The sequence below is a fragment of the Amaranthus tricolor genome, chromosome 13 (genome assembly GCF_026212465.1).
Source record: "Amaranthus tricolor cultivar Red isolate AtriRed21 chromosome 13, ASM2621246v1, whole genome shotgun sequence".
Taxonomy (NCBI): domain Eukaryota; kingdom Viridiplantae; phylum Streptophyta; class Magnoliopsida; order Caryophyllales; family Amaranthaceae; genus Amaranthus; species Amaranthus tricolor.
The window spans coordinates 11,049,388-11,074,892 of NC_080059.1; the positions used below are offsets into that span (position 1 = coordinate 11,049,388).

Sequence of the window (25,505 nt, forward strand, 5' to 3'; positions counted from 1 at the left end):
ACCAATTTCATTTAATTAAGTGTCATATATATATATATAAATAGTATTACATTAATATTATTACATGCATTGATATATAAATAGTTATACTTTTCCCATGCGTTTCAGCACAATGAAGAAAGTGCGTGGAGAAATGGGATCTATATCCAGAGCCACATCTCGAAATGGACAGCAGTAAAGGTACATAACACTATTCGAAATACGTTTCATTTAAGTGTTTTTGGCACTTTTGTGCATAAAGTAGCTAAAACTTGGTTTGTTTTGCACAAAACTTGGCACACAACACTATTTGGTATATATTATTGTGTTGAAGTGGTTAGAACTGAAAATCATAGTCATATGCTAGAAATTACATACTAAGTTGCGATTTTATGGGTTTTTAAGTGTTTTTGGCACTTTCGCGTATAAAGTAGCTAAAACTTGGTTTGTTTTGCACGAAACTTCGCACACAACACTATTTGGTATATATTATTGTGTTGAAGTGGTTAGAATTGAAAATCATAGTCATATGTTAGAAATTACGTGCTAAGTTGCGAATTTAAGAGTTTTTAAAGCTTTTTTGGCACTAATATCTATTTTCTCTTAGTGTTTTCGACAAGATTATAATACCGTTGATTGCGGCTACTACACTCTCAAATACATAGACGATATCTTACAATCCGTGAAGAAGGTTAGAATCGAAAACATTGATGCCGTAAGTATTTATTACGTTCTTAAATTATAATATTATATATTTACTACTATTGGTAAAATCTAATGTTTATGTATCATTTAATTTAATATTATATTATAGGTTTTATACGACACTCCAAGGGAAACACGCCCTTTGAAAGATGGGAAATTGCGCGAATTGAAAAACAAGATTGTCGCGTATCTTGCTAATTTTTGTTCTTGGTAAATAATGTAATTAACTAGTTTAGAATTAGGACTTTAATTTGTATATGTACATATTATATATACGATCGAGAGTTTACAAAGAAATTATTGGTGATTATTGGTCATAATTGGTGATTCTCATTGGATTATTACATTGTACATTAATCATTGCTTATTACATTGTACATTAATCATTGGATTATTTATTAATATTAAACGAAAAAAGAAAAAAAATATATGTTATATGCTGCGGGCCTATTAAAACCGCAGCATATAGTGTTACACTATATGCTGCGGTTTTAGGAGGCCCGCAGCATATAGTATGCTGCGATTTTGTTAGGCCGCAACATATAGGCTTTTTTTGTGCTGCGGTTTAAAAAACCGCAATATTTCATATAGACCATCTGCTGCTATCACTAATGCTTGGGGCCTAAACCGCAGCATATTATGACAAAAAAACCACAACAAATGAGCATTTTTTCCACTAGTAAATACTCCCTCCGTTCATTAAATTAATCATCAACTCTAATTTCAATAGTTTTCAATAAAAAATTGATTACTACTATATTGGATTATAACGTGTTAGCCTATTATGACCTCAAACACAAAGTGTTTGCCTTTTTATTTAAGCTTAGTATTTGAATGAGAAAAGAAATTTTGAAAAAAAAAAACAAGTACTTAAAAAAAAGAATAATGTGCAAATACAATTTTCATGTTTTTACAAATTACAGTTTTAATGTTTTTTTTGCGAATTACAATCACTAAAATATCAAAATGTACACCATTCAGGTCATGTAACTAGATTCTAACCAATTAACCTCCTAATGATTATTAACCATCCCTAATATCTTTTGATTTTCTAAGTTTTTGATTTTTCAAAAAAAGAATCCTGCTACACACCACCCCCACCCTCCCACCACCTTTTACACCACCCACCCACCCACCTCCTTCCCCTCCACCACCTTTCCGATAGCCTACTCTCCGGTGACCACCTCCCCTAATGCCCCTCTCTAACGACCCCTCTTCCCATGTGACCCACCTTTTTAAAGCTCTCCCTACTCTCTAAATTTAAGCTTTCAACAATGGTAAAAATCTTCTCGATATAAAGGGTGTTGGTAAGGTGCGATGATCTATAGGGTGGTGGGAGGTTTTTATTATTAATTTATAAATAAATAAAATTAAAAATTAGAAAGTCAAAGGTAATTAGGGATTGTCACCTGTCATTATGTGGTCAATTAGCCAAAATCCGATGATTTGGCCTTAATGATATAGACTTTGATGATTTTGTGGCTGTAATTTGCAAAAAAAAATAAAAAATAAAAAAATTATTCGCAAAAGCCCCTTACTTGAAAGTTATAATTTGCAAATTATTCTAAAGAAATTCAAAAGAGTGTGAGGCTAAACTAATTGCTAAAATAAGTGTCTTCGTATCTAAACTAAGTATAGAGTTTGTTCGCCATTAAAATTAATAGTCAAAAAAAAATCAGCCAAATTTCGTTCATTATTAGTAACACCGAACAAGAAGGATATGGTTAAAGTAAGTCAATCCCTTATTTACTGTTACTAACAGCAAACAAGGGTTTCACTTACTTGGATCATGTCACTCTTGTTCGCTATTAATATTAATGAACAAGTGTGAACTGACTTATTTTGACGTTTTCTCCTAGTCATTCAAGCTTGCAGTTGGATGTTCAAAATAGCCAATATTTCGTTCGATGAGAATAACATCGAACAAAGATTGCATAAAAATTTATCTGATTGATTACCTTCATTCCTTCCAAACTCTCAAATTTTTGTCTCAATTACTATATAATACATTGTAAAGTGAAATTAAGGCATATCTCTTTTACTTTTTCTATGAGTTAACTATTTTTAATAATTTTCAAATATAATTTATTATTTATACTTCCTCCTATTCAAATTTTTGTCTCATTTCATTTTTGCTCGTTTGCCAATACACATATTTAATTATAAATATCTCAAATGTATTTAATCAAAAATTATAAAATGTTAATGTTAATTACATCGAGACGAATCAAACAAAATCTCACTTAACTGTATTTTAACTTATAGATTAAGAATAAAACACAAATTAACAGTGATCGGTAAATAGCAATATAAATTCAAATGGAAAATTAATAGTGAATAAAAGGGAGTATGGATTACCTAAGTTAATTAATTAGCTTTATTATATTCTTTTTGTGTAGATGTCAACGAATTATACTAATGAAGAGAAGTGCTATTATGGTTATAAAGTTGAACATAATCGCAATTAAAAGGACTTTTATTTAAGTTTTTTATTTTGTTACATGTCCTTTTTACATTGATGAAGCATTAAATTGTAGACTTGTAGGCTTGTAACTACTTTAGGTGGATTGATCCAGATAGTATACAATGGCAGAAAAGTATCATTATTAAGCTTGACAAGTAGAAAGAAGAGCGTCAAAACAAGGTAGCAAGATTGAGGGGACGAATTAGCTTTGAGAGGATTATGTGAAAGTCTATGGTCCTAACACGCTATGTGATGCCCGTTGCAATCATTCCATCTTGGGCATTTTGTGGTTTTGAATTATAATAGGAATGTAGTATAATTATATGTATTGAGAAAATTGGTAAAATTAATTATATTATTTTTGGATATATATTTTATTGATTAAAAATTTAGCGTTTTGGGTGCATTTTTGACCTTAAAATACTCAATATTAGAGTTGTGTAAAATTTATGAAATTTGGTCAATGATTTTTATACCTTTTAAATGCAGTGAAAATGTCAGAAATTTGATTTAAAAATGTTAAGTTGTTAAAATAAGTCGAATATTAATTTTGTCTCGCTTTTATATATAAAAAATAAGATTGTTTTAATGTCTTGTGTTCAAAAGATTAATTATGCATGTTGTTTTATGTTTTATATGTGTTTTACATGGTTAAAAACTTAAAATTAATAGGTGAATAGTTTGTGAGAGGAAACCAGTGATTGAAGTATTCCTTATGTGAGTGTTGATCAGTTTTGAAAAGGTATGTACACAAGGAATATTTATATAACCCAATGATGATAAAAAAAAAATTATTACAACGTTTTAATATATCGAACAAGCGACTAATGGTTTGATCTTAAAAGAAATAATGGGATCATCTAGACAATATATGGTGGTACATTGGTCGCGATGGAAATTTTGATTGTATTGTTTATTTCCCATGGCTTTAGTGAGGACATTTAACACTTTAGTGAGGACGCTGATTATCTCTCTTCTAAAGTCTACTTTTTAATTATGATATTTAAGCTCGGCCTTTAAGGAGGGCAAGATAGGCCTACATCCAACACCCAAAAAAGAATTGTATTTTGAATTGTATTTTGCTTGCTGTTGGAATTGAACCATAAACACTAGTGTGGAAGATAGACAATAGACAATAGACAATCAAGCTAGTTACAACTAATAGTAACTTGTCACATTGTTTGGTTTTCAAACAACAGAATAGCTGCATTGTGATTAAATATAGCACAAGGAATGGAGGAGTGCTATATGCACGGATATCAATTACTAAATATTAATTAGTAAGTAATATACCAATTTTTTTGAGCTATATTTTTACTATAGCTAATTCTTAAATTTATAAATTTTTTCAATATGTTAATTTTTTATTTTTATAATGCATCAAACTTGTGGATTTTTAATATTTTCTTTTCATTTTTGGATGATAGATAGAGTCGTTTTATAGATTTTTCATTTGATCTTTTTTTGATTTGTAACAGTTTGATGAAAATATTTAATTTGATTGCGAGCAAAAGAGTTAGACAAGGTCTGTACAAATATTTGAATGATTTTTAAATTTCATTATTTTATTTTTTTAGTGGTCGATAAAGTTAATATTTTTTTTTTGGTAGATGGTTGTTTGTTCACAATGGTATTTAAGATGGAGAAAAATACCATTATTAGCCAAGAGGGAATTAGTTGAGGAAGGGGTAAGAATAAATGGTTTTGAACATATGAAAAAGATGTGATTAATTAAATTTTTACATCAATTATCTGTTGATCCTAAGTGGAAAGGTAAGGGTGCTTATTAGAATGGCTACATCAATAAGTTGGAATATTTGATAAATGATGTGCTTCCTTATTGTGGTTTGAAGGTTGTTCAGTACATTGAATCAAGAATCAATGCTACATTTGTTTGAGAAGTATAGTGCATATATATTTCTAGTTTTTGAGTGGGATGCTTACAAGTAGACCTGTGCAACAGGCTAGATTTTTATTGGGGCCTTTGATTCAGCCCTTTATTTTAAGGGTTGTATATGGGGGAGGGTTGAAAAAGGGTTGGACTTAAAATTTAATTTATAAATATCAAAAGATAAGGGTTGGATAAGGGTTTAAAAAGGATTGTAAAATGGGCCTTGAATCTTGATCCAAACAAAGAGTAAAGACGGGCTCAGTACACTACAAAATAAGCTATTACATGAATAAACTTAACCCAATTCTTAAACATCGCTACCCTTTTCATTTTATCGTCACCCCCTCTCCTAATGAAATTACGAATTTGCCCCTTGACTTTAAAAAATTATGATTTTGCCACTGGACTTAAAATTTCCTATACATACTCCAATCTAACTAAACAACTCTTTTATCACACTCGAAAAACGAAATTACAACATAAAGTTTTTGGAGCAAAAAGTAAGAAATTCAATCCGCAAACAATTAATCGAGGTAATTTTTTTCGAATCGTATTATTTTAAATTTTAAAATTAAAAAAAAAGGGGGAGTAGCAGGAAAACCGCAAGCCAACCGCGGTTCAGTCGCAGGAAAACTGTGGCTGGATCGCGGTTGGCTCACGGTTTTCCTGCGACTCCCTATTATTATTTTTTTTTTCCCTTTTTTTATGAATAATTATTATTAATTTTATTTATATTATTATTGTTATTATTATTATTATTACTGTTAATTTTATTATTATTATTATTATTATTATTATTATTATTATTATTCTGCTAGGAGGGCTAGGCAGGAAGAGGTTGCCAGACACAGTGAGGCCCAACAGTCGAGTACGCTGAACCAAGTGCGTACTCGTTTTGATGACCAGGCTAGCAGCCTCCAGAGTAGTTGGGTGTTTCTAGTGATGATGATGATGCTGATGATGTTGAGTACCATGGCGCTGTTGTTCGCCCAGTGGACTGGACTGTTATCCGGGGGTCCGACGGCAGATTCACACGTGCCGGCCCTAGTTCTTCGGGCGCATTTGAGCGCGCCGGACGTAGTCTCGTCGAGAATGAGCCGCCACAGTGGAGCAGGCGCTCACAGTCCGCTGGCACGGACTGGTTAGTCACATCGCCCCAGCCCGGGGGGCCCACAGATACGCGCCTGATACCCATCTATGGAGGGCACATTGCTAAACTTATTTTTGACGGCTCCGATCGTACGCCTCCGGTTCTGGAATGCCGTAGTAGGAAGAGGTCGTTGGAGGCGATCATCGGACTGAGGGATATGACCGATGCGCTGTACAATGTTCTACCTGCTACTCCCCTCGGCCGTCTACTGTACGTTATGCACCAGCACATTGATTGTGCTTTGATATCGGCCTTCGTGGAGAGGTGGCAGCCGGATACGAACATCTTCTACATGCCATGGGGGGAGATGACGATTATGTTGCACGACGTGCAACGCATATTGGGAATTGGTATTGAAGGTTCTCTATCGGCTGAGCCTTCTGAGGGGGAATGGCAGGTCGGTATTACCAATCTGTTTGGGGAGCTCATGTCCGAGCTAAGGCGGAGAGGGGTATTCACCAACGGCTGCGTTAACGTTGCTGAAGTGATGCAGCAGTGTCACCGGTCCCAGGCTATGGATACCCAGTCGACAGCCTACTACATGGCTATTGTCGGCTCTACCCTGGTGGCGGATAAGACCAGAACCGGCATGCAACCTCACCCGATACTAGTCGTGAACGTCGATCAGGATGAGATCGCCTGGGGTGCGGTGACCCTGGCCTACATGTATCGGCAGCTGGGAATGGCATCTAGGGCTGGGTGCAAGACCATTGCGGGTTGCCTGACATTGCTCCAGACATAGATCTACGAGTACTTTCCCGCCTTCCGCCCTCATCCTCGCCGAGCAGATGTTCCTAATAAGACTAGGGCGGAGATGTGGTCCACGCCCAAGCCAGGTCATGAGATGGACAGGCTGAGGGACTGTAGGAGTATACTGGACTCCATGACGAAAACTCAGGTATTGTACATCACATCACACTTTCTTATGCATGTTATTTTAATTTTAGATTATTTTTATATGTTAACTTGGCTCGTATGCAGGTGGAATGGACTTCGTACATGACTTCTCCAAGGGCATTGTTGAATGAGTACCCACACACCACCTTCATTGGGGGTATCACTTGCTTTGATATCGTCGAGGTGTATTTGCCGGAGAGGACAGTGCGACAGGTCGGCTTTGTGCAGACTATTCCCCCCTCCTATGAGACTAGCCAAGGCTGTACGACCGGCACACGGTACCTACTCCGTAACCTTTGCTTCTCCGCCTATGTACTTGGAGGCATGGAGTAGGTTCCCCTATAGTGCTCGCCTTGGTGATCAGGCACTTCGTCGGGCATCTGTTCCATCAGAGGCTGATCCTAGTTACGTTGACTGGTTCAGAGTGTGCTCCCACCCGTACGTCTTCCCCGGCGAAGGACCAATTTCCATTTTTGGTCTAACTGAATTTAGATTGGAATACGTAAGTTTTTTGAATTTATTTGTTTTGTATTATGTCGTTGTGCTATTTAGATGTTGTTTAATATCTTATTCACACCCTTTTTCCTTTTTTTTTTCAGTTTCAGAATGAATGGCTGAGTTGAGTCGCTCTATTGGCGAGACTGCCTCCTGTTGCGGAAATGAACCCCTGGGAAAGACTTGCTTTGGATGTATACTTTAATGATGCTAAAGAATTATTTGTCGAATGACAACCTTTTAAGGGGCATGGCCCTTCCTAGTTTGTATTTAAACTAATTTACATTAATGCGTTTATTTATTTACATCAACACATTTTACATTAAATTTAATTAATGTTTACATCAATGCTTTTATTAATTTACAACATTACTATACACAATGAATTTCATCTATGGACTATCTACAAATTGAATCCCATCTACAATTTCTATAGTAAAACTGAATAATGATTTACACATCACCTTACACTATGGACTATCTAAATTTACAGCATCTTCAGCGGTATTATTACGTTTTGGTGGTCTTGCCCAGCATAGTTTATTCCAAAGCATAATCCTACGCCTAAAATGTGTTTCTATATGTTTGGAAAAATTGTCAATTGCTTCTCTCTAACGTTGATGGACTGGCGGTAGTACACAACCGCATTTGTTAAGTACATAATCACCCAAATCTAACATACGGTTATGCTCAAGCCGCAGCTGCTCCAAGGCATAGATAGATACGTGGCGATATAAAGGTCTGAAGAAATATTGTCGCAACGACCTTGCTACAAAATTCGTGGATTCCTGTAGCGCTTGTCGGATCCTGGCTTGTTGGTTTGTATTCTGTGCGTGTGCCCTTTTGAACAAGGTATCAAATGAGCTATTACCGCTACCAAGATAATACTTGAAAGACGAGTGTTGGCTTTCAACTCTGCTGGTAGTCTGGTTACCCATGTGTAAACATTCATTGGTCCACGCATGCACAAATTTCTCTCTAAGTGAAATTCATGTTCCAGCCAAATACCGAACGACCTTTTTGTTCCTAACCGACTAGGTATTCACGATCGCTTGCCATCTCTATTCAAATTCGTCGATTGTAGATCTTTCAACCAAGGGGTTCCATCTACTTTCCTGAATACTTGCCCTTGTTGATTTCTTTTCCCGCCACACAACTTGTCCACCATGTTCTCAACGTCGTTTGCAATATGCCAAATGCATAACAAATGCCGCACATCTACATTAAACACAACATTGAACGTAATTAAGACAAATTCAATATATAGAACGACAATAATTAATCAACAAAACCTTTTTACCTGGGAAGACGTCACGAATAGCTGCAGATAAACCCTCGTCTCGATCGGTTACAATGACGCTAGGAGTCTGAGCTGTGCCAAAATATCTCTCAATCCCTGCAACACCCACGAATACGACACAATCGCCTCATCCTGCATCAAACAGAATGCAACCAAAAAGTTGTGATTGGTTGGCGTCATTCCGATCACTTCACACAGTGACCACTTTTGTTTGTTTGTTTTGTACGTTGTATCTATCAACACAACATACGGCCACGTATGTATCATTTGGATAGAGGTAGGATTTGCAACTAATAATCTGCTCAATCCCCCTTCATTATCCAAGTCTGTACAAACCACGTAATTAAGTTCTGTGGCCATATAAAGACAGTGTTGAAAGGGAGTCCTACCCTCCTTATTGATTGTCTGGCATTATAAATCTGATTCATACTAGTAAAAAAACCAGGATAAATTTGTCTAATAAAAGTCATGATAAAGGCCGGTTGCACTAAGCTGTCGTATGTGCTCCCGAATATCTACATTGATCCTATTTGCCCTTACATGACTATCTCTATACACTAAGAACGGGTGGTTATGTCTTCCTTTTTCACCATGTGACACCCTTACCGTCCAAGGTCTTTCTCCTGGTTTACGACTACTTGCTACAATCAAAAATTTACACCCGCAACTTCTACTTTTAGAACCAGGTCGGACAGTATTATCTAGATTATGTAAATCACCCCTAATATTACCATAGCGGTGACATCTTAAATACACACTAATTCTAGAACGTCATTTTTTTAATGAGAAGCACGTGTAAATTGAAAACTAATTGTTATTGCTATCGCATCGGCCCAACTATGTAATTCATCTAAGGAATCAAATTTCCAATCCGTAACAAAGCTACCGGAATAATCTACGTTATCTTCTAAGTTTTCAAAGTCTTGCAAATTTGAAATATGAAACAAACCATACATTAGGTCATTAAAAAAATAATACATACAAAAATTAATAATAAAAACATTCAATAATAAATAAAAATTATAAATTACTTTAACAATTTACTTAAATAATTAATATTAAAATAATAACAATACAAAAAACATAATATAATAATTGTAATAATAATAAAACAAATTAATATTAAATAATAAGAAAATAATAATAATAATAATAATAATAATAATAATAATAATAATAATAATAATAATAATAATACTAAAAATAATAATAATGATAATAATAATAATAATAATAATAATAATAATAATAATAATAATAATAATAATAATAATAATAACAATAATAAAAAAATACAATTAATATTATTATTAATAATAATATTATAATAATATTAATAATAATATTAATAATAATAATTTACTAAGACGTATAATAATTTAAATAATAATGTAAATAAAAATAAATAAATAAATAAAAAATAGAAGTCGCACAAAAACCGCGAGAGGACCACGGTTCAGTCGCACAAAACGTACGACTGGACACGTTTTCTGCGACTGAACCATGGTCCAATTGCACGTTTTGTGCGACTGAACCGTGGTCCACTCGCCCGGTTTTTGCGACTTTTTTTTTATAGAAAAAACACACCGATTTAAATCGATTTAAGTACCTACAGCATCCGATTCATAGTCGCTTTCGTTAGCCATAGATAATCGATTACAACTAACAGCTTGTTTAAAATCGGTTTAAAATCGAAGAACGTTTTTAGAGAGATAGTATCGTGTTTGAATTCGTATATCATACAAATGCGCGTCTGAAAATTCAATATATATAGGGTCAGTGATAATAGTGTTATTAAGTGCAATTTACTTTGTTAAGCAAGTTTTAAGTCCAGTGACAAATTTATAATTTTTTAAAATTTAGAGGTGAATTTGTAATTTCATTTAGGGGTGACGATAAAATGAAAAGGGTAACGATATTTAATAATACCCACTTTAATTATTCTCAAAGTTGCTGGAACCAAACCTTCGAAATCGCAAACCCTAACATACATCTCGAAAGCATTCTGTCGAATTGAATTGTAGATTATATTCTCGAATTGCTGCAGGAAATCATCAACCTTAATTTTTCAGGTGTGTTTTCTCTTTACAATTTAGATTAAAATTACTAATTTTATCTCAAATTTTATCTCTCTTTCTTCCTCTTTCAAATTGAAAAGCACTAATTTGATTAATATTCTCCATTTTCTAGTTGTTGTCTTCTTCAATCTATCTCCATTGTTGTTTTCGATTGTATAAAATGGTTTTCGATTGTATAATAATGACATAAGGGAATTTGTCTTTGATATGAAAGAAATTAGAGTAGAAATTTTGAATTATATTGTTGAAGGAGCTCACTCATTTTCAACTGTGGAAGAAAATGGTTTTAGAAGAATGATGGCTAGAGCTAATCCTCAATTTGAGTCATTTTGCCGAACTACTATTACTAGGGATCTTTTTTCTGAATATTATTGTTATAGGGAAAAATTGCAATTCGTGTTGGTAAATACTCCTGGACTTATTAGTTTAACAACGGATTTGTGGGATTCGAAACATATTTGGCAACATTATGTGTATTACGGCTCATTTTATTGACAAGAATTGGAACTTACAGAAAAGAATTCTTAGGTTTCGAGCCATTTCTCCTCCATATGATGCTGAAAAAATTTCTGATGAAATATTTATGTTTTTAAATCATTGAAAAATTGATCATAAAGTTCTTAGTTTGACTGTTGATAATGCTACATATAATGATGCTATGATATCTAGTTTAAAAGCTAGATTTTCAATGAGGGCGATGTTGGCTTTTGGTGGATCATTGTTTCATGTAAGATGTTGTGCACATGTGATTAATTTGATTGTCCAAACTGGATTAGAGCCTCTAGGAGATGTTTTGGAAAATGTTCGAAAATTGGTCAAAAAGATTTCAAAATCATCTAACTTAAGTAAAATCTTTTTTGAGGTTGCTCAAAAAAACTTTCATCTTGATGTGAAGAGGAAACTTAATATTGACATGAAAGTACGCTGGAATTCAACCTTTAAGATGATTGATAATGCTTTATTTTATAAGGATGTTCTTATTCATTTGGGGTTAAAGTATACTTCTATCAAGATTTATGTGCCATCAGATAGCGAATGGGAAAAGTTAGTGGCTATTCATAAGTTTTTGAAAATATTTTACGACGTGACATGCATGTTTTCAGCTGTTAAAACCCCAACATCAAATTTGTATTTCAAGGGAGCTTGGTTAATTCATTGTCATTTACTTAGGACAGAAAGTGGCCCCCATGCATTCTTGTCATCTATTGTGGATCCAATGTTAAAAAAATTTGACAAGTATTGGAAGGAGTACAATTTGCAGTTGTCTTGCGCGGCTATATTGGATCCTCGATTTAAGTTGAAATTTTGTAGAGTTTTGTTTAGTTAAAGTGTTTGGGGAAGGGGAAGGTATGGTCCGAGTTACTAAAGTATTAGATACTTTGAGATCATTATTTGAGAATTATAAGTTACGGGCTTCCACTTCTCCTGTAGTTCCTACCCCTCCTTTAGATAGTGGATTTGATAATTTACTTGATGGTTATGAAAGTTATACTCCACTATCTTGCAATACTAGAGCTAGAAAATCACAGTTGAACTCATATCTTGAAGAGGATCACATTGGCAACAAAGTGCAAAAAGATATCCAGAGTTAGCACTATTAGCACGAGATTTGCTTACCATTCCGGTTAGCTCAGTGGCTTCGGAATCTGCATTTAGTCTTGGGGGGAAGACTATTTCGCCGAATCGTAGTTCTTTAAAGTCCAAAACTGTACAAGCTCTAGTTAGTTAGCTGAATATGACATTCCCATGGACTTAGAATATGATTCGAAATCATGTAAGAAACAATTGAGGAAGAAACAATTGTGGAAATGGATGATGAAAATAAGGATTCTAGCTCTTCAAATTTCTGATGAAAAAATTTTGTTTTTGTTGTTTGAGTTTGTTGGATAATCAAAGTTTGAAATAGAATTAGTTTAGAACTGAGGTCTAAGTATTCTAAATGCTTTGCTGACTGGTTCAATCCACTTTTGAGAATGATTAGCAAACACCCTTTCTTCAAATCATCTTTTCATCTGCTGCTAATTCTATTTCTAATTTTAGTATCTCAACATTTAAATACTAAAGCCCAGAAAAACATTACTTATTTTGAAAAAGAAAGAGAAGCTTTGCTGAAATTCAAAAATGACATAAAAAATGATTATTGCAACAGTTTAAAATGATTATCTTAACATTTAAAATTATTGCAGTAGCAGTAGCAGATTTTACCATGGCTGAACTATTACTATGCAGATCAAAGAGATTATGAATTGATTCCTGATGCTCATATTAAATGGGATCAACGTACTCAAAAGCAAAGTGCAAGCATAACTGCTAGGAGAGTTGAGAATATCATATATTAATCACGTCAGAGTGATGCAAGCAGTACTATTTTCTATTTTGAAAGGCCTGGCCTGTTTCCACTAGAGCCCGATCCAGCCCTTATCCGGCCCATTGCACAGGCCTACTTACAAGAATATATTACTAGTTGAGAAAAAAATGTGTATGACGAATAGGCCTAGGTTACCCCATTTGTTATTTACCGTTGTATTTTGTGTTGGAAAAAGTTGTTATATGTCTTCAACACAATTTGAGTCAATGCTTATAAAAAATGGCAAATCATTTCTGTTGTTAAAACTGCTATTGGTGATGAGTTTTGGTGATGTGTTGTACATTAGAATTACTTTTCTCTTACTACGACATTCTTGAATAAATCTATGCTAAAGGCAAGACAATTGGTAATCTTAGCAAGTCTTTTGTGAGTACAATTGACAAAATTTCAAAAAAACATTATTTATAGAATGTGATGAGGAGGATGACGTTGATTCAAGAAATAATCAACACAATTGGGAAAACGACCAATCAAACAAGAAGTGTGGCACTTCATTACAGTACAAAAAATCCAAACTCAAAAGAAAATTAATGGAAAAGAAGACTCATCAAATGGATTATAATGACAATCTGATTTCTTGTTTACATATTGCTACAAGCCTACAATACATTCTGAAAAAATTGGATGAGAAAGCAAACAATGTTTTGAAAGCAGTTTTAAAATTAGATTAATGACTAAAGAACATAAGCTCTGCATTATCTATCAAGCTTCATTGAATCTCTAAAAGCAATATGTCATTAATTTTCTAAAAAAGCGAAGAATAACTTTGAACTTTGAACTTTCATTTAGTATTTATCATATTGTAAGTTTGTATGCATTTTGATACCATAACACTTTTATAGGGTTTGGATTTGGAATTCAATTGTGTTAAATTTGTGTAGGTATATTTGTTTTTTTTTTACTAAATTTATTTTTTATTTTAATATAAAATCGGAAAAAATTGGAATTTGAAAATTTGAACCTCTTCTAAAGCAAATGATTTATTAGTGTGATCTATCACAAATAAAATTTAAAATTTCAAGAGAAGTTAATTCACAACTTCATGAAAATTTTATCAAAGAAGTCGTTTTTTTAGAAAAAGTACTATTTCGTATCAATAAAATATCAATGTCAACTAAACGAATTCTTAATGATATTTAATATTTTTAATTTAAATAAACTCAAGAAAATTGACCACTTGTTATTCATTTTTTTTTATTTTTTTTATTTTTCACTCCTATTTTATTTTATTTATTTATTTATTTATTTATTTTCATTTAGTTTCAATTTGCAACAACAAAAACAAGCAAATTCTAGTTCTAGTAGATAATTACCCCTGTCCCCTTTGCTTAACGCTGGGATGTAAACCGGACAAGCCCTCACTCACGCGCAGGCAGGCAACTAGACGAGGCAACACAGCCGCGGAGCACTCTCACAATCGCTACTAGAGCGTCGCTATCCGGCCGTGCGATTTCCTGGTAATTGATTTCTCCATCTGAATTATTATCTTAATTTATTGTTACTAATTTGGCTATCTCAATCATTAATCCCTATTTGAGTTTTTGATTTAGCTTTAATTGACCTTTAATTGTTTCAAATTGCTCATATTTAAAGATTTTGATGTTACTTTTGTGATTTACTGGCTTAGACTAAAAGTGGTGGATATTAGATATCTGCTCAGTGATTTATTGTATCAAATTTGTTCTTGTTGTTTGATTTATTTTGTCAATGCAAATTACCTTAAATTCACTAAAAACTTTTAGTTAGTTTGTTGAATGAATGTTGATGTTTTACTGACTTCTATTGTGGATTTTTACGTTTCACCTGTATGCTAACTATGGTATTAGGCTTCGAATTGGCTTAAATTTGATTGTAGTTATTGAGGCGTGAATGTATTGTAATTTTCTGATTTGAGATTATATTTGACCTACAATTTTACAATTTATTATTTATGGTCCATTAATTTTAGTAGTAAATTTTTGAATTCATTTTGTAATTGATGAATTTGGGACTGGGAAGATAGTTGGCTTATCTGTGACTTGTGAATTGGTCCTTGTTGGTGTAAAGTGAGTTAAAAGACGCTGTCATTGATTCGTCATAATGTCGGTACCTTTCTTCTACTAAATTGCTAGCTGCGCACTAGCTAGAGATTTTTCTTAGAGGTGGTTTAATAATTTTGGATCTTTATGTTCTGTGATAAAAACATATCTACATTTCCTGCTTAATAAGTGTGGGTTTCTTTCCCCTTATTTTTGTTAATGTGTTAGAATCATGTCTCGGAAAGCTACCTATGGATTTGATTATGATGATGATTATGATGATGATTATGAAGATTACGATGATTACGACCATGAAGAAGAAGAAGTTGTTAATCATGAAGAGTATGGTAAGTATTCCTATTGTATTAAGTCATTATCTGAAGAAGAAGTTGTTAATCATGAAGAGTATGGTAAGTATTCCTATTGTATTAAGTCATTATCTTTTTTGGTAACTTTTCACCCGGTCTTTGTGGCAATGAGCTGATCCTTGTCAGGAATAAGTAAACTACTACTATTTTGTGAATTGTGGTTGCTTTTGGTTGATTAGATAATGAGACAATTGTTGGTATGCTGGTTTTTATCTAATCAATTATATTATTTTCCACGAAGAGAATCTAGCATTAGTGCTTTACATTTTGGTTGAATTCAACTTGGTTTTGGAGGTGTCCATTGAGTTTATTTTTACTTTGTATGATGCAATACATAATTGTCATTATGAGCGCATGCATGTGGAAGTTAAATATTCTCTTTTCAAGCCCATTTCTTGTTAAGTTTATACACCGAATATGGTCAAAAGACCAAGTTAGGTGTGTGGAGGGATACTTAGTTGCGTGGGAATACTTGCATAATGCAATCGGTGATTGAAATGTCTTGCAACTATACAATTGTGATGAGAATGCCTTCCTTCACTCACAAGAAGCCCTTACCTCTTGTTCCAACCTAGCTTCGCTCACTTTATCTTCCAAGGTTTGATTATAGCTTTTAATCGTTGAACTTAAGAACACAAGAAATTAATGCAACTGTCAAACTAAAATTTTATTGATTGAAAATTCAAATATCTAAAATCTCTTGGCTCATAAAGCCTCCATTTTTTAAGAATATAAATCCTATTTTGATTTAAAAAACAAATCTCATCTAATAACAAATATAATGTTCTAAGGACTTCAAAAGATACAATATATAACCAAAAGATAAGATATGGAAAATAACATTATGCGCACGACACCCATTTCTTCGATCAAAAAATTTCCAGTCTGTTTGTTTTAGCCATAACTTCTTTTGTAGAAGTTTGATTCTCGCATATGACCAAATCTCTTGGCTGATAAAGCCTCCATTTATAAGAAAATAAATCCCATTTTGATTTAAAAAAGAAATCTAATCTAATAACAAATATAATCTTTTAAGGAATTCAAAAGATAGAATATAAAACCAAAAGATAAGACATGAAAAATAACATCCTACGCACGACGCCCATGTCTTCCACTAAAAATTCCAGTCTATTTGTTTTAGCCATAACTTCTTTTGTAGAAGTTTGATTCTCGCATACGACCAAACTTGGGAAGCTCATAGTCTCTTTTTTCACTTCCAACTGAAATAGCCTTCATTAGATTTCTGTAGCTCCAATTAGGAGTTCTTGAGTGTGATGATGTACGAAAGAATTATAAATTTTATACTTCTTGATTCAATGCTTTGACTAATGTATTAACCCTATTCATATAAGGACTACTAAATATAGAACTACTTAAAATATAAACTATGTAAAACAGTGTAGTTTCCCCATGGCTAATTCCGGTCAAAATTCATTATGAGCTCATTATCAATGTGGGAGTGAACATGAAGATGATAGAATATTGTAAAGATAGTTTGTATGCTATTGAAGCTTATTGGCTGTTAGTTTTGGCAATTGACTGAGGTATGAACAATAAGTCCTAGTGACTAGGAGTATTGACTTGAGTTAGAAAAATTAGTTACAAGTAGGCAAATTTTAGCGGGATTTATTTTGAATTCCGGATAACCAAAGGTATAATGATTGGATGTTATTGAAGCGTGTGTGATAGAATGCATGTTATATGAATGTTCCCTTTTTCAGCACTTGAACATAAGTATGAATTCTACTTGGAATTTTTAATAGAAGTTCCCTTAGGGAAATATAGCAAGTCCAATGTCTGACAAAATGTATGACATTTGTGTGACCAACACGTTTTGTTTGGAAAAAACTAATAGGCTTAGACACCCAAGTCATGGACCTAAAACCCCTTAGCGAGCCCATATCTTCGATTCTTTGCATCCCATTTCCATGTTTTCCATGGTACAGTATAAAGTTGTAAACATTTTGTTGATCTTAAATCCTGCATGCTTTAGGATTAAAATTTTCTTTAGTGTGCTGCCATTGCTACAAGTCAAGAAGACTTAAAGTTATTTGCAGTGATATTAGTAACTCAAGTTCTTGGACATTGTTGTAATTTTTTTAGGAAACTTCAATTTCCCTTCTAAAAATAGAATAGATTTTGCTCCATCCCCCTTTTCAAATAATCCTAGTTGTTTTCGCCTTTAATAAGCATTCTCTATATTTTGTGCAAAGATTTTTTATATGAACCTTTTGGTATAGTAGTTATTATTTGCACGAGAAGCAAAGCCCCATGTCTTTTATTTAACGGAAGACTTGATTTTGCATGTGTTGAAGCTGGAGTGACACGAGAAGTTGTTAATTCTGGGGTTTGGCGCTGTTCTATATGCACCTATGATAATGAAGAAAGTATGAACTATTGTGAAATGTGTGGGGTTCTTCGTATCCCTCCGTCTAATAGCCACGACAATATTGAGAAAGCAGGTAATGCAAAAAACTTCATCTTGTGTCAATGTGTCTTAATCAGTAATTTTCTTCATGGGGTCCAATCAGTATAGATGCATTGTTAGACTTTTTCTTCCACTGCGTATAGTTCTATCATGCCTATATTGTAGAAGATACAATATATGTATCAAAGTTACTATTGCTTTGTGCCTAATGAGTTTGTATGAATTGAGAATGATTATTTCATTTATTTTTCCTTTAGGTGGAGAGGCTAGTAGGGATTAGGGACAGTGGGTTAATCTATGTGTTCCATAGTTTGACGATATGGTTTTATGCTACTTTTTTTTGGTAATTTCTAAATGGGTGATAAAGTGTAGGCTTGGTTCTAGAATAGAAGTGCTTTTGACTAATGGCACTGCTCTAAGAGACTTCAAGCCACAACAAAAAGATTTCTGTAGCTCATGTAGTCTTGTGCACCTTTTATATCGAAATCACTCTGCTTTATTTTTTACCCTACTTTCGTCATCTAATATTTTTTTGAGCCGATCATAAAACTATGACTAGGAAAAGGCATACTGAAGTTGAGTTTGGCAATAGTCGAGTCGTAGTTAAATGACAGTACGTATGATCCAGTGACAACATCTGTGATATTAATTTAGCAACAAGTTCTTTGGTGTTTTTTCTTTAAAGCATAATACTAGTTGTTGGATATGTGACGATGCGTTTGACAACTCGTTCTTCCCGGAGGCATATGTTTGTCCACTATCAGTTTTAAAAAGCATGCCCGATGTGTGTGAGGTTTAGTTGAAGTTGCCTTGACGTATGCATGCCAGACGTATGCATGGCCCAAAAGATGCCGAATATTTGTCCAGCCAAACATCAAATGCTTCTGCATACTAGCATGCCTTATAGTCGAATAATCCTAGGAGGCCGTAATATTTTGTTGTCAGAGCCACAGAAGATATCCAAAGGGCATGCAGCATCCATCAACATTCACGTCATTCCATAGGCATAACCGCAGCCACGACCTTGTGCACCGCCACATTATTTGTTCTGGGTATCTTTGTCCACTATTAGAGAATATTCATAGGAATTTTATCTGTTATTTAGTCTATTTAGGGTCAATTACAAGCACTACAAGGTTAATCAGGAGTCATTGACTAATCTAGGCGCACTTTGTCTTTACATTCTGTTTTCAGTCAATTTTATTTTAACTCGTGTGATTTTGTGGGTCAATTTTTGTGCTCTGGGTGTAGAATGATTAGTTTTTGGATCAGTGTTGGATATTTTTTGTGCATTTTGTCCTCTCATGTCAGTATTTCGCGTTCATTTTAGTAGATTTGAGTTTCCCACCAATCTTGGGTATCAAGATCAAATCTTTTTAATGTTAAACTATTCTGTTGGGTTAGCATTAATAATGGTCCAAATTTTAGGGACATTAGCCAAGTAAGTTATTTGGGCTTTTGCTTTTCTTATGCCGTGTTTGTTCGGCCAATTAGGCCGCAAGGGAGGGAAAGCAGCATGAAGCCCCGTTTAGCTATCAACCTCCAAGAGTTCGCTAATTGCTGAAAGGTGGTCGCAAAATCCTTCTTCATTGGTGGTTGTGACCACAAATTTGCAGCACATAACTTAATTTACTAGACCTTTGCTACATGTAGGAAATAGTTGCACATGTCGCCCAACTTACAATGCAGACAGTAGTGGCTAGTATGAACCATGGCCAACCCCATTATCAGTATAGGAAAGAGATTTCCGCATTCAATAGAGAAAATATTGGTTCAATTTTCTGTGAGACCATTGTTCAAGAAAATCAATAGTTCTTTTAGGTGAAAATCTAAGGGTTTGTTGTCCCTATAAGTATGTGAGTATTTCATCTAAATGAGTTGGAGGGAGTGCATTGAGTGCACTGCTGGTGTTGACAATTTGTAGGCCCATCGCGAAATTGTATATTCGGCCCTCAAATGGTATCCAAAATTACAAACCTTTCATATGCAAAGGAAAAAAAGGCATTCAATCTCCAATGTATGTTCCAAGTAAATTTGATGTATAAACTTAATGTATTGTAATTTAATGAATGATGTTGATAGTCGTCCTTATAGACAATAAGATGGACTTTAAACTATCATAAAAGTTGTTCATGTGTAAAGATATATTTAAAGTTTTATAAAAGGTAATTATCATAGTATTTAAAATTTTCTTGTGTTTTACATGTTCTATCAATTAAAGTCTTGGTAGTCTTTACCTAATAACTCTCAACCTTCAATTAAACTATTGAATTAACTTCTAAAAAAATGGGATACGCAACAAACAAAAGAAAAAACAGGAGGAAAAAATTGTATTAAAAAGCTCACATTTGCAAATTAAGTAATACAATTCTCGGTATTTATATAATTAGGTCCATTATTTTCCTTTTTTTCATAATCTAAGAAGGGATCAAAAGACTGGAAACGATAGGACTATTCATTTTATCATTTCTTGAGAACTATCACTAATCATAGAGAGTAAATGCTACCTAGAATATTGGGATGAATATTTTTTGAGAGTAAATGCTACCTAGAATATTGGGATGAATGTTTATTGAGAGTAAATGCTACCTAGCATATTGGGATCAGCAGTTAAATAAATTAAGGGAGGAGAATTAAGAATGCTGATTATTTCTAGTAGTTAAATAGTGTTACTTGATTTTAGGCATTAAATGGATAGAACTCCATATAGGCATGCGTTAGATACTCCCTCTGCCCCTCTCATTTAGCACCCATAGCTTTTTGGGTGAAAATTAGTAGAAAAGAGAATGGTTGGAGAATAAGATAAAAAAACAAGGGATGTTAGAAATGAGTGGTTAAGATAAAGAGAGCGAATAAGTTTATGCATAATATGAAAAGGTAAGTGGGACCATTATCAAAAAAGGAAAGGGTGTTAAATCAGTGGGATCAGATCGACTAAAATTGTGAAACCCTGGATTTAGCATGAAAAAGGATTGATAGATTACTCATATCAACAAGCTGCATCTTCTTTTCATGGGAGCCCATTTGCTAAGAACTCCTTAGTTAAGCGTGCTTGGTGGGATGCAATCTTAGGATGGGTGACCTCCTGGGAAGTTTTCCCGGGCACGCACGAGTGAGGCCAAAGTGCGCTGGAAAGACTTGTGTTGATCTGTGGGGCCAGTCTACAGTCTCCATGAGTAGTCACCGGCGGTCCGAGGGGCCGGGTTGTTACAAAAATAAAAAGTTGTGTAAATTGAGAGGGACAGAGGGAGTGTTATTTTGGGCCTTGGGTACCCCTTTTGCCTGTTTCGAGGGTTGGCTGATCGAGTTGTATTTTTCATGTGCTAACTATTGTTCGTTTGAGTGAGTGATTATTTCTTGTTTGCATTAAATGGTCAGTTTTCTATATAGGCTTGAGTGAGATATTATTTTGGGCCGTGGGTGGGTGCCCCTTTTGCCTATGCTAGCGCCAGGGTGATTGAGTGTGTGTATTCCTCACGTGCTAACTATTGTCCGTTGGAGGGAGTGATCGTTCCTAGCTGGCATTAAAAGCTCCCGCGTATTAGCAACTCAACTAATAAATTGTTATAGGAGACCCGTGTAAATGTTCAAAGCCGTGAAACAATCTCTTAGGTAAAGGCGGTAGGGTTTCTATTTTTCCCTGTACATGATGTAATTGTATAAAGTTATTTTTTAGATTTCGAGTTATTGTAGGTTTTGTAATATACAATGTTTAGTATAAAGCTGCTGATCGTCCACACACTGTTTCATTTTGTAAATTTAGAAACTACAGGTGTGCCCCCAAGGGTCTTTGTGAAGACAGAAGCTACTACAGTGTCTAGTACAAGACAAGTTGACACTACTTTTAAAAAAACAAGCACTCCAGAAGATCACAATCATGTCCTCACTGTAAACATTTTGAGAAATACTGTTATGGATGAGGGTCCCTCGAGCTCAAAAAATTCTGATAAAGCTTCCTCAAAGAACAAAAAATCAAAACATAATAGCATAGATGGGAGTATTTCTCTAGCAAATGGAGCAGAATCTGAAAGCCTTCCTAGTGGCTTGAATAATATGTCATTGAATAACAAACATGTATCTTCCAACATTCTGATTCCTAAGAAAACCCTTGCACAATACAAACCTGAGAAGTGGATGCTACCTGACAAAGAAGTTGGGGAAAAGGATCAACTAAATCTTGCTATTGTAAGTTTATTTTAAGTCAAATATTACTTCTTCTGCAGTGATCTTTGCTAAGGATGGAATATATAATCGTTGGTCATGCCACAGGTTGGCCATGTTGATTCTGGAAAATCGACATTGTCTGGAAGACTCTTACATCTACTGGGCCAAATATCTAAGAAACAAATGCATAAGTATGAGAAAGAAGCCAAAGAACAGGTTAATCATGGATATTTCTCATTTTCAAGTTTTTAGTGCAATTTTAAGTATGGTTTTTCTTACTAATTTGTTTGGTGTTCAGGGAAAGGGATCATTTGCCTATGCTTGGGCTCTTGATGACAGTGTTGAAGAACGAGAGCGTGGAATAACCATGACAGTTGCTGTTGCGTATTTTGACACCAAGAAATATCATGTGGTTGTGCTAGATTCTCCTGGGCATAAAGATTTCGTTCCCAATATGATATCAGGTGCAACCCAAGCAGATGCTGCAATTCTCCTTATAGATGCCTCAGTTGGTGCATATGAAACCGGGATGGACAATATTGGTGGACAATCCCGAGAGCATGCACAAATTATTAGAAGTTTTGGAGTTGATCAAATTGTAGTTGCAATTAACAAAATGGATGTTGTGGAATACTCCAAGGAACGATTTGAATTGATCAAGCATCAAGTTGGGTCTTTTCTAGGTCAATGTGGCTTCAAGGAATCTTTCATCTCATGGGTTCCTTTGAGCGCTATAGAAAACCAAAATTTGGTGTGTTCTGCTACTGATGTGCGTCTAAATTCTTGGTATGTTCAATTAATTATATGCTACTGTTAAAGAGAACCAAATAGGTGAGAAGCAATACTATACTGATAATTTTGACTGCTTAGTTGTAGTGCATTGAAAAAAAGCTAAGTGAACTAGTTAGTACTGATTTTGGGCTGGACATGGGAGCATAACAAATTGGCCTTAAATGAGTCATATGTTTAAGTGATAATTTAGTACTGATCCACAAAGCAAGGGGGTGTAGTTGATTTGACTCTAGAAAAGCCAAGTGATTATTCAGTACTGATTTACGAAACAAGGGAGTGTAGTTGATGTACAACTTTTGTACCTTATTCTTTTATGATGTTGATTCAAACAGGCGTGTTACAAAATCAATTGGTTGACAAATAGATGCTTCAATATGCAGGTACAAAGGACCATATCTTTTAGATGCTATAGACTCGCTACGCCTGCCTAGTAGAGATTATGAAAAGCCTTTGCTTATGCCCATATGTGATGTTGTCAAAGCACATTCAATGGCCGTTTCAGCATGTGGTAAATTGGAGGCTGGAGCCCTACAAATTGGATCTAAGGTATGTAAAACTGCGTGATTTGAGAACATGTTTGGTGAACAATGACCTTAACTAGTAATACGTTCTATCAGAAAAATGTTCCGTGCTAAAATGGGTCAAGACTATGCGGCAATGATACTTCTACACGAAAGATTTATGCAATCTTCACTCTTCCTCTTGCTAAAACTATTGATATGTACCAGAATTCATGATAAGTGAGCATGTCTTGGGAAACATGCTTCTAAAATTTATGTGATCTGAAATTTAGACTTGTAAGGGGATTTCCAGCTGAGATAGATGCTGAATGTCTTTGTTAAATTCTAGAGTCATTAATAACTATTTTCACGTTGGCATTTGTAGAGCTTCTAATGTCACACTTCTTTCAATTTTTGGACAAAAGCATTTCTTCATGTCTGTATTTCACAAGACATGCAATCTTAACGGAGGCAACAATCCCCTTTTTCCATGAATCAAAAGATGGGGTCTCTTACATGAGTCATATGTTTAATTGATGATATCCCCACCAACAATCCTCTTGTGTATTTCATTGTTGTCTAGTGTTATATCCTTAATTTGACTCTAGTTCTTGGGATCAGGCAATGAGCTACGAGTTGATAACTCTGTTTATCATATCTTAGCAACCCACCTGTTCATAATCACACCCAATGTTGAAATGCAGGTTCTGGTTATGCCTTTGGGGGATACAACATCAGTTCGTTCCATTGAGCGCAACTCCCAACCTTGTGATATTGCAAGGGCTGGAGAGAATGTTTCTGTTGTTTTACAGGGCATCGATGTTAATCATATAATTGCAGGAGGTGTCTTATGTCATCCAGATTTTCCTGTTAGGGTTGCATCTCGCTTGGAGTTGAAAATTCTTGTCTTGGATGTAAAAATCCCAATTTTGATTGGTTCTCAGGTGAGCATCTACTAGTTAGTGTCAATGTATACTTAAAAATATAATTTAATGCCTGGTAACTCACAGTATTGTCATGAAATACAGCTGGAATTCCATATCCATCATGCAAAAGAAGCGGCTAGAGTTGTAAAAATAGTGTCATTGATCGATCCCAAAACCGGGAAGGAGACAAAAAAGGCACCTCGCTGTCTTCTAGCAAAGCAGAGGGCTGTTATACAGGTGAGTTCGTTACTAGTTTTCAGTTTGTTTATGGATTGCTTTTTCTTTCAAAAAGCTGCTTTATTCAGCATGTATATGTTAGCATTATGAATGATCTTTTGCTTGTCATTTCAGGTAGCTTTACAAGGAGCGGTTTGTGTTGAGGATTTCTCCAATTGTAAAGCTCTTGGGAGGGTATTTCTACGTTCATCAGGAAGAACCATAGCCGTGGGTGTTGTCACTCAAGTACTGGAAGACCAGAATTAGTACAATCTCTTGCTGTATATCATCTCTAAAAGTATATATCATAATAGTTATAGAATTGAGACAGTGCACACAAATGAGGAAGTAAATTTTGAAAGTGAGTTTACTACTGAGGCCAAGTGTACGGCATATACTGCTGTAACAAGTAGTAAATTCTATCGGAACCATCTACAATTTTCTTTATTATACATCAGCTACTTGTTTAACTGTGCCACATGCTTTGATTTTCCCTGACAAAGCTCGGGATGGCACAGCCTGTGGCTCTGACGTGACTAAGCTACCACAGCCTGTGGCTACCCGGGCCCTGCGAGGCACAGCCCATGTCCATCATTTACTTGGTGTTGTTTGTAGTTCGAAAAATCTGAGTGGTCTATTTAAGGCCAAAACTGCCAGTCAAACATACACGGCTTTTTGTTGAAACTGTTTCATTTGATTTGAATTATTTGAACTACCAATTGCCAGGGAAACATACCTGACATACCTATTTTTCTTCAAAATTTAC

The 25,505-nt window shown here is 34.5% G+C and overlaps 1 protein-coding gene and 1 long non-coding RNA gene across 3 annotated transcripts; both read left to right on the forward strand.

Moving 5' to 3' along the window:
- Window positions 1-10,834: 10,834 nt before the first annotated feature.
- Window positions 10,835-13,572, forward strand: LOC130797814 (uncharacterized). The gene is made up of 2 exons (XR_009038950.1): window positions 10,835-10,953; window positions 13,146-13,572. It is a non-coding gene; the product is annotated as an uncharacterized LOC130797814 (long non-coding RNA).
- Window positions 13,573-14,607: 1,035 nt separating this feature from the next.
- LOC130797815 (uncharacterized) lies at window positions 14,608-25,500 on the forward strand. Of its 2 annotated transcripts, none has more exons than XM_057660582.1 (10): window positions 14,608-14,784; window positions 15,574-15,692; window positions 18,029-18,175; window positions 21,905-22,326; window positions 22,411-22,521; window positions 22,604-23,091; window positions 23,478-23,643; window positions 24,302-24,541; window positions 24,626-24,760; window positions 24,875-25,500. In XM_057660582.1, exons 2-10 carry the CDS (start codon window positions 15,578-15,580, stop codon window positions 25,004-25,006), a joined length of 1,956 nt encoding a protein of 651 aa, XP_057516565.1. In that variant the 5' UTR covers window positions 14,608-14,784; window positions 15,574-15,577; the 3' UTR covers window positions 25,007-25,500. The 2 variants fall into 2 exon arrangements, with proteins under 2 accessions (XP_057516565.1, XP_057516564.1); XM_057660581.1 differs by having other exon boundaries at window positions 14,610-14,784; window positions 15,574-15,755.
- The last annotated feature ends 5 nt before the right edge of the window (window positions 25,501-25,505 follow it).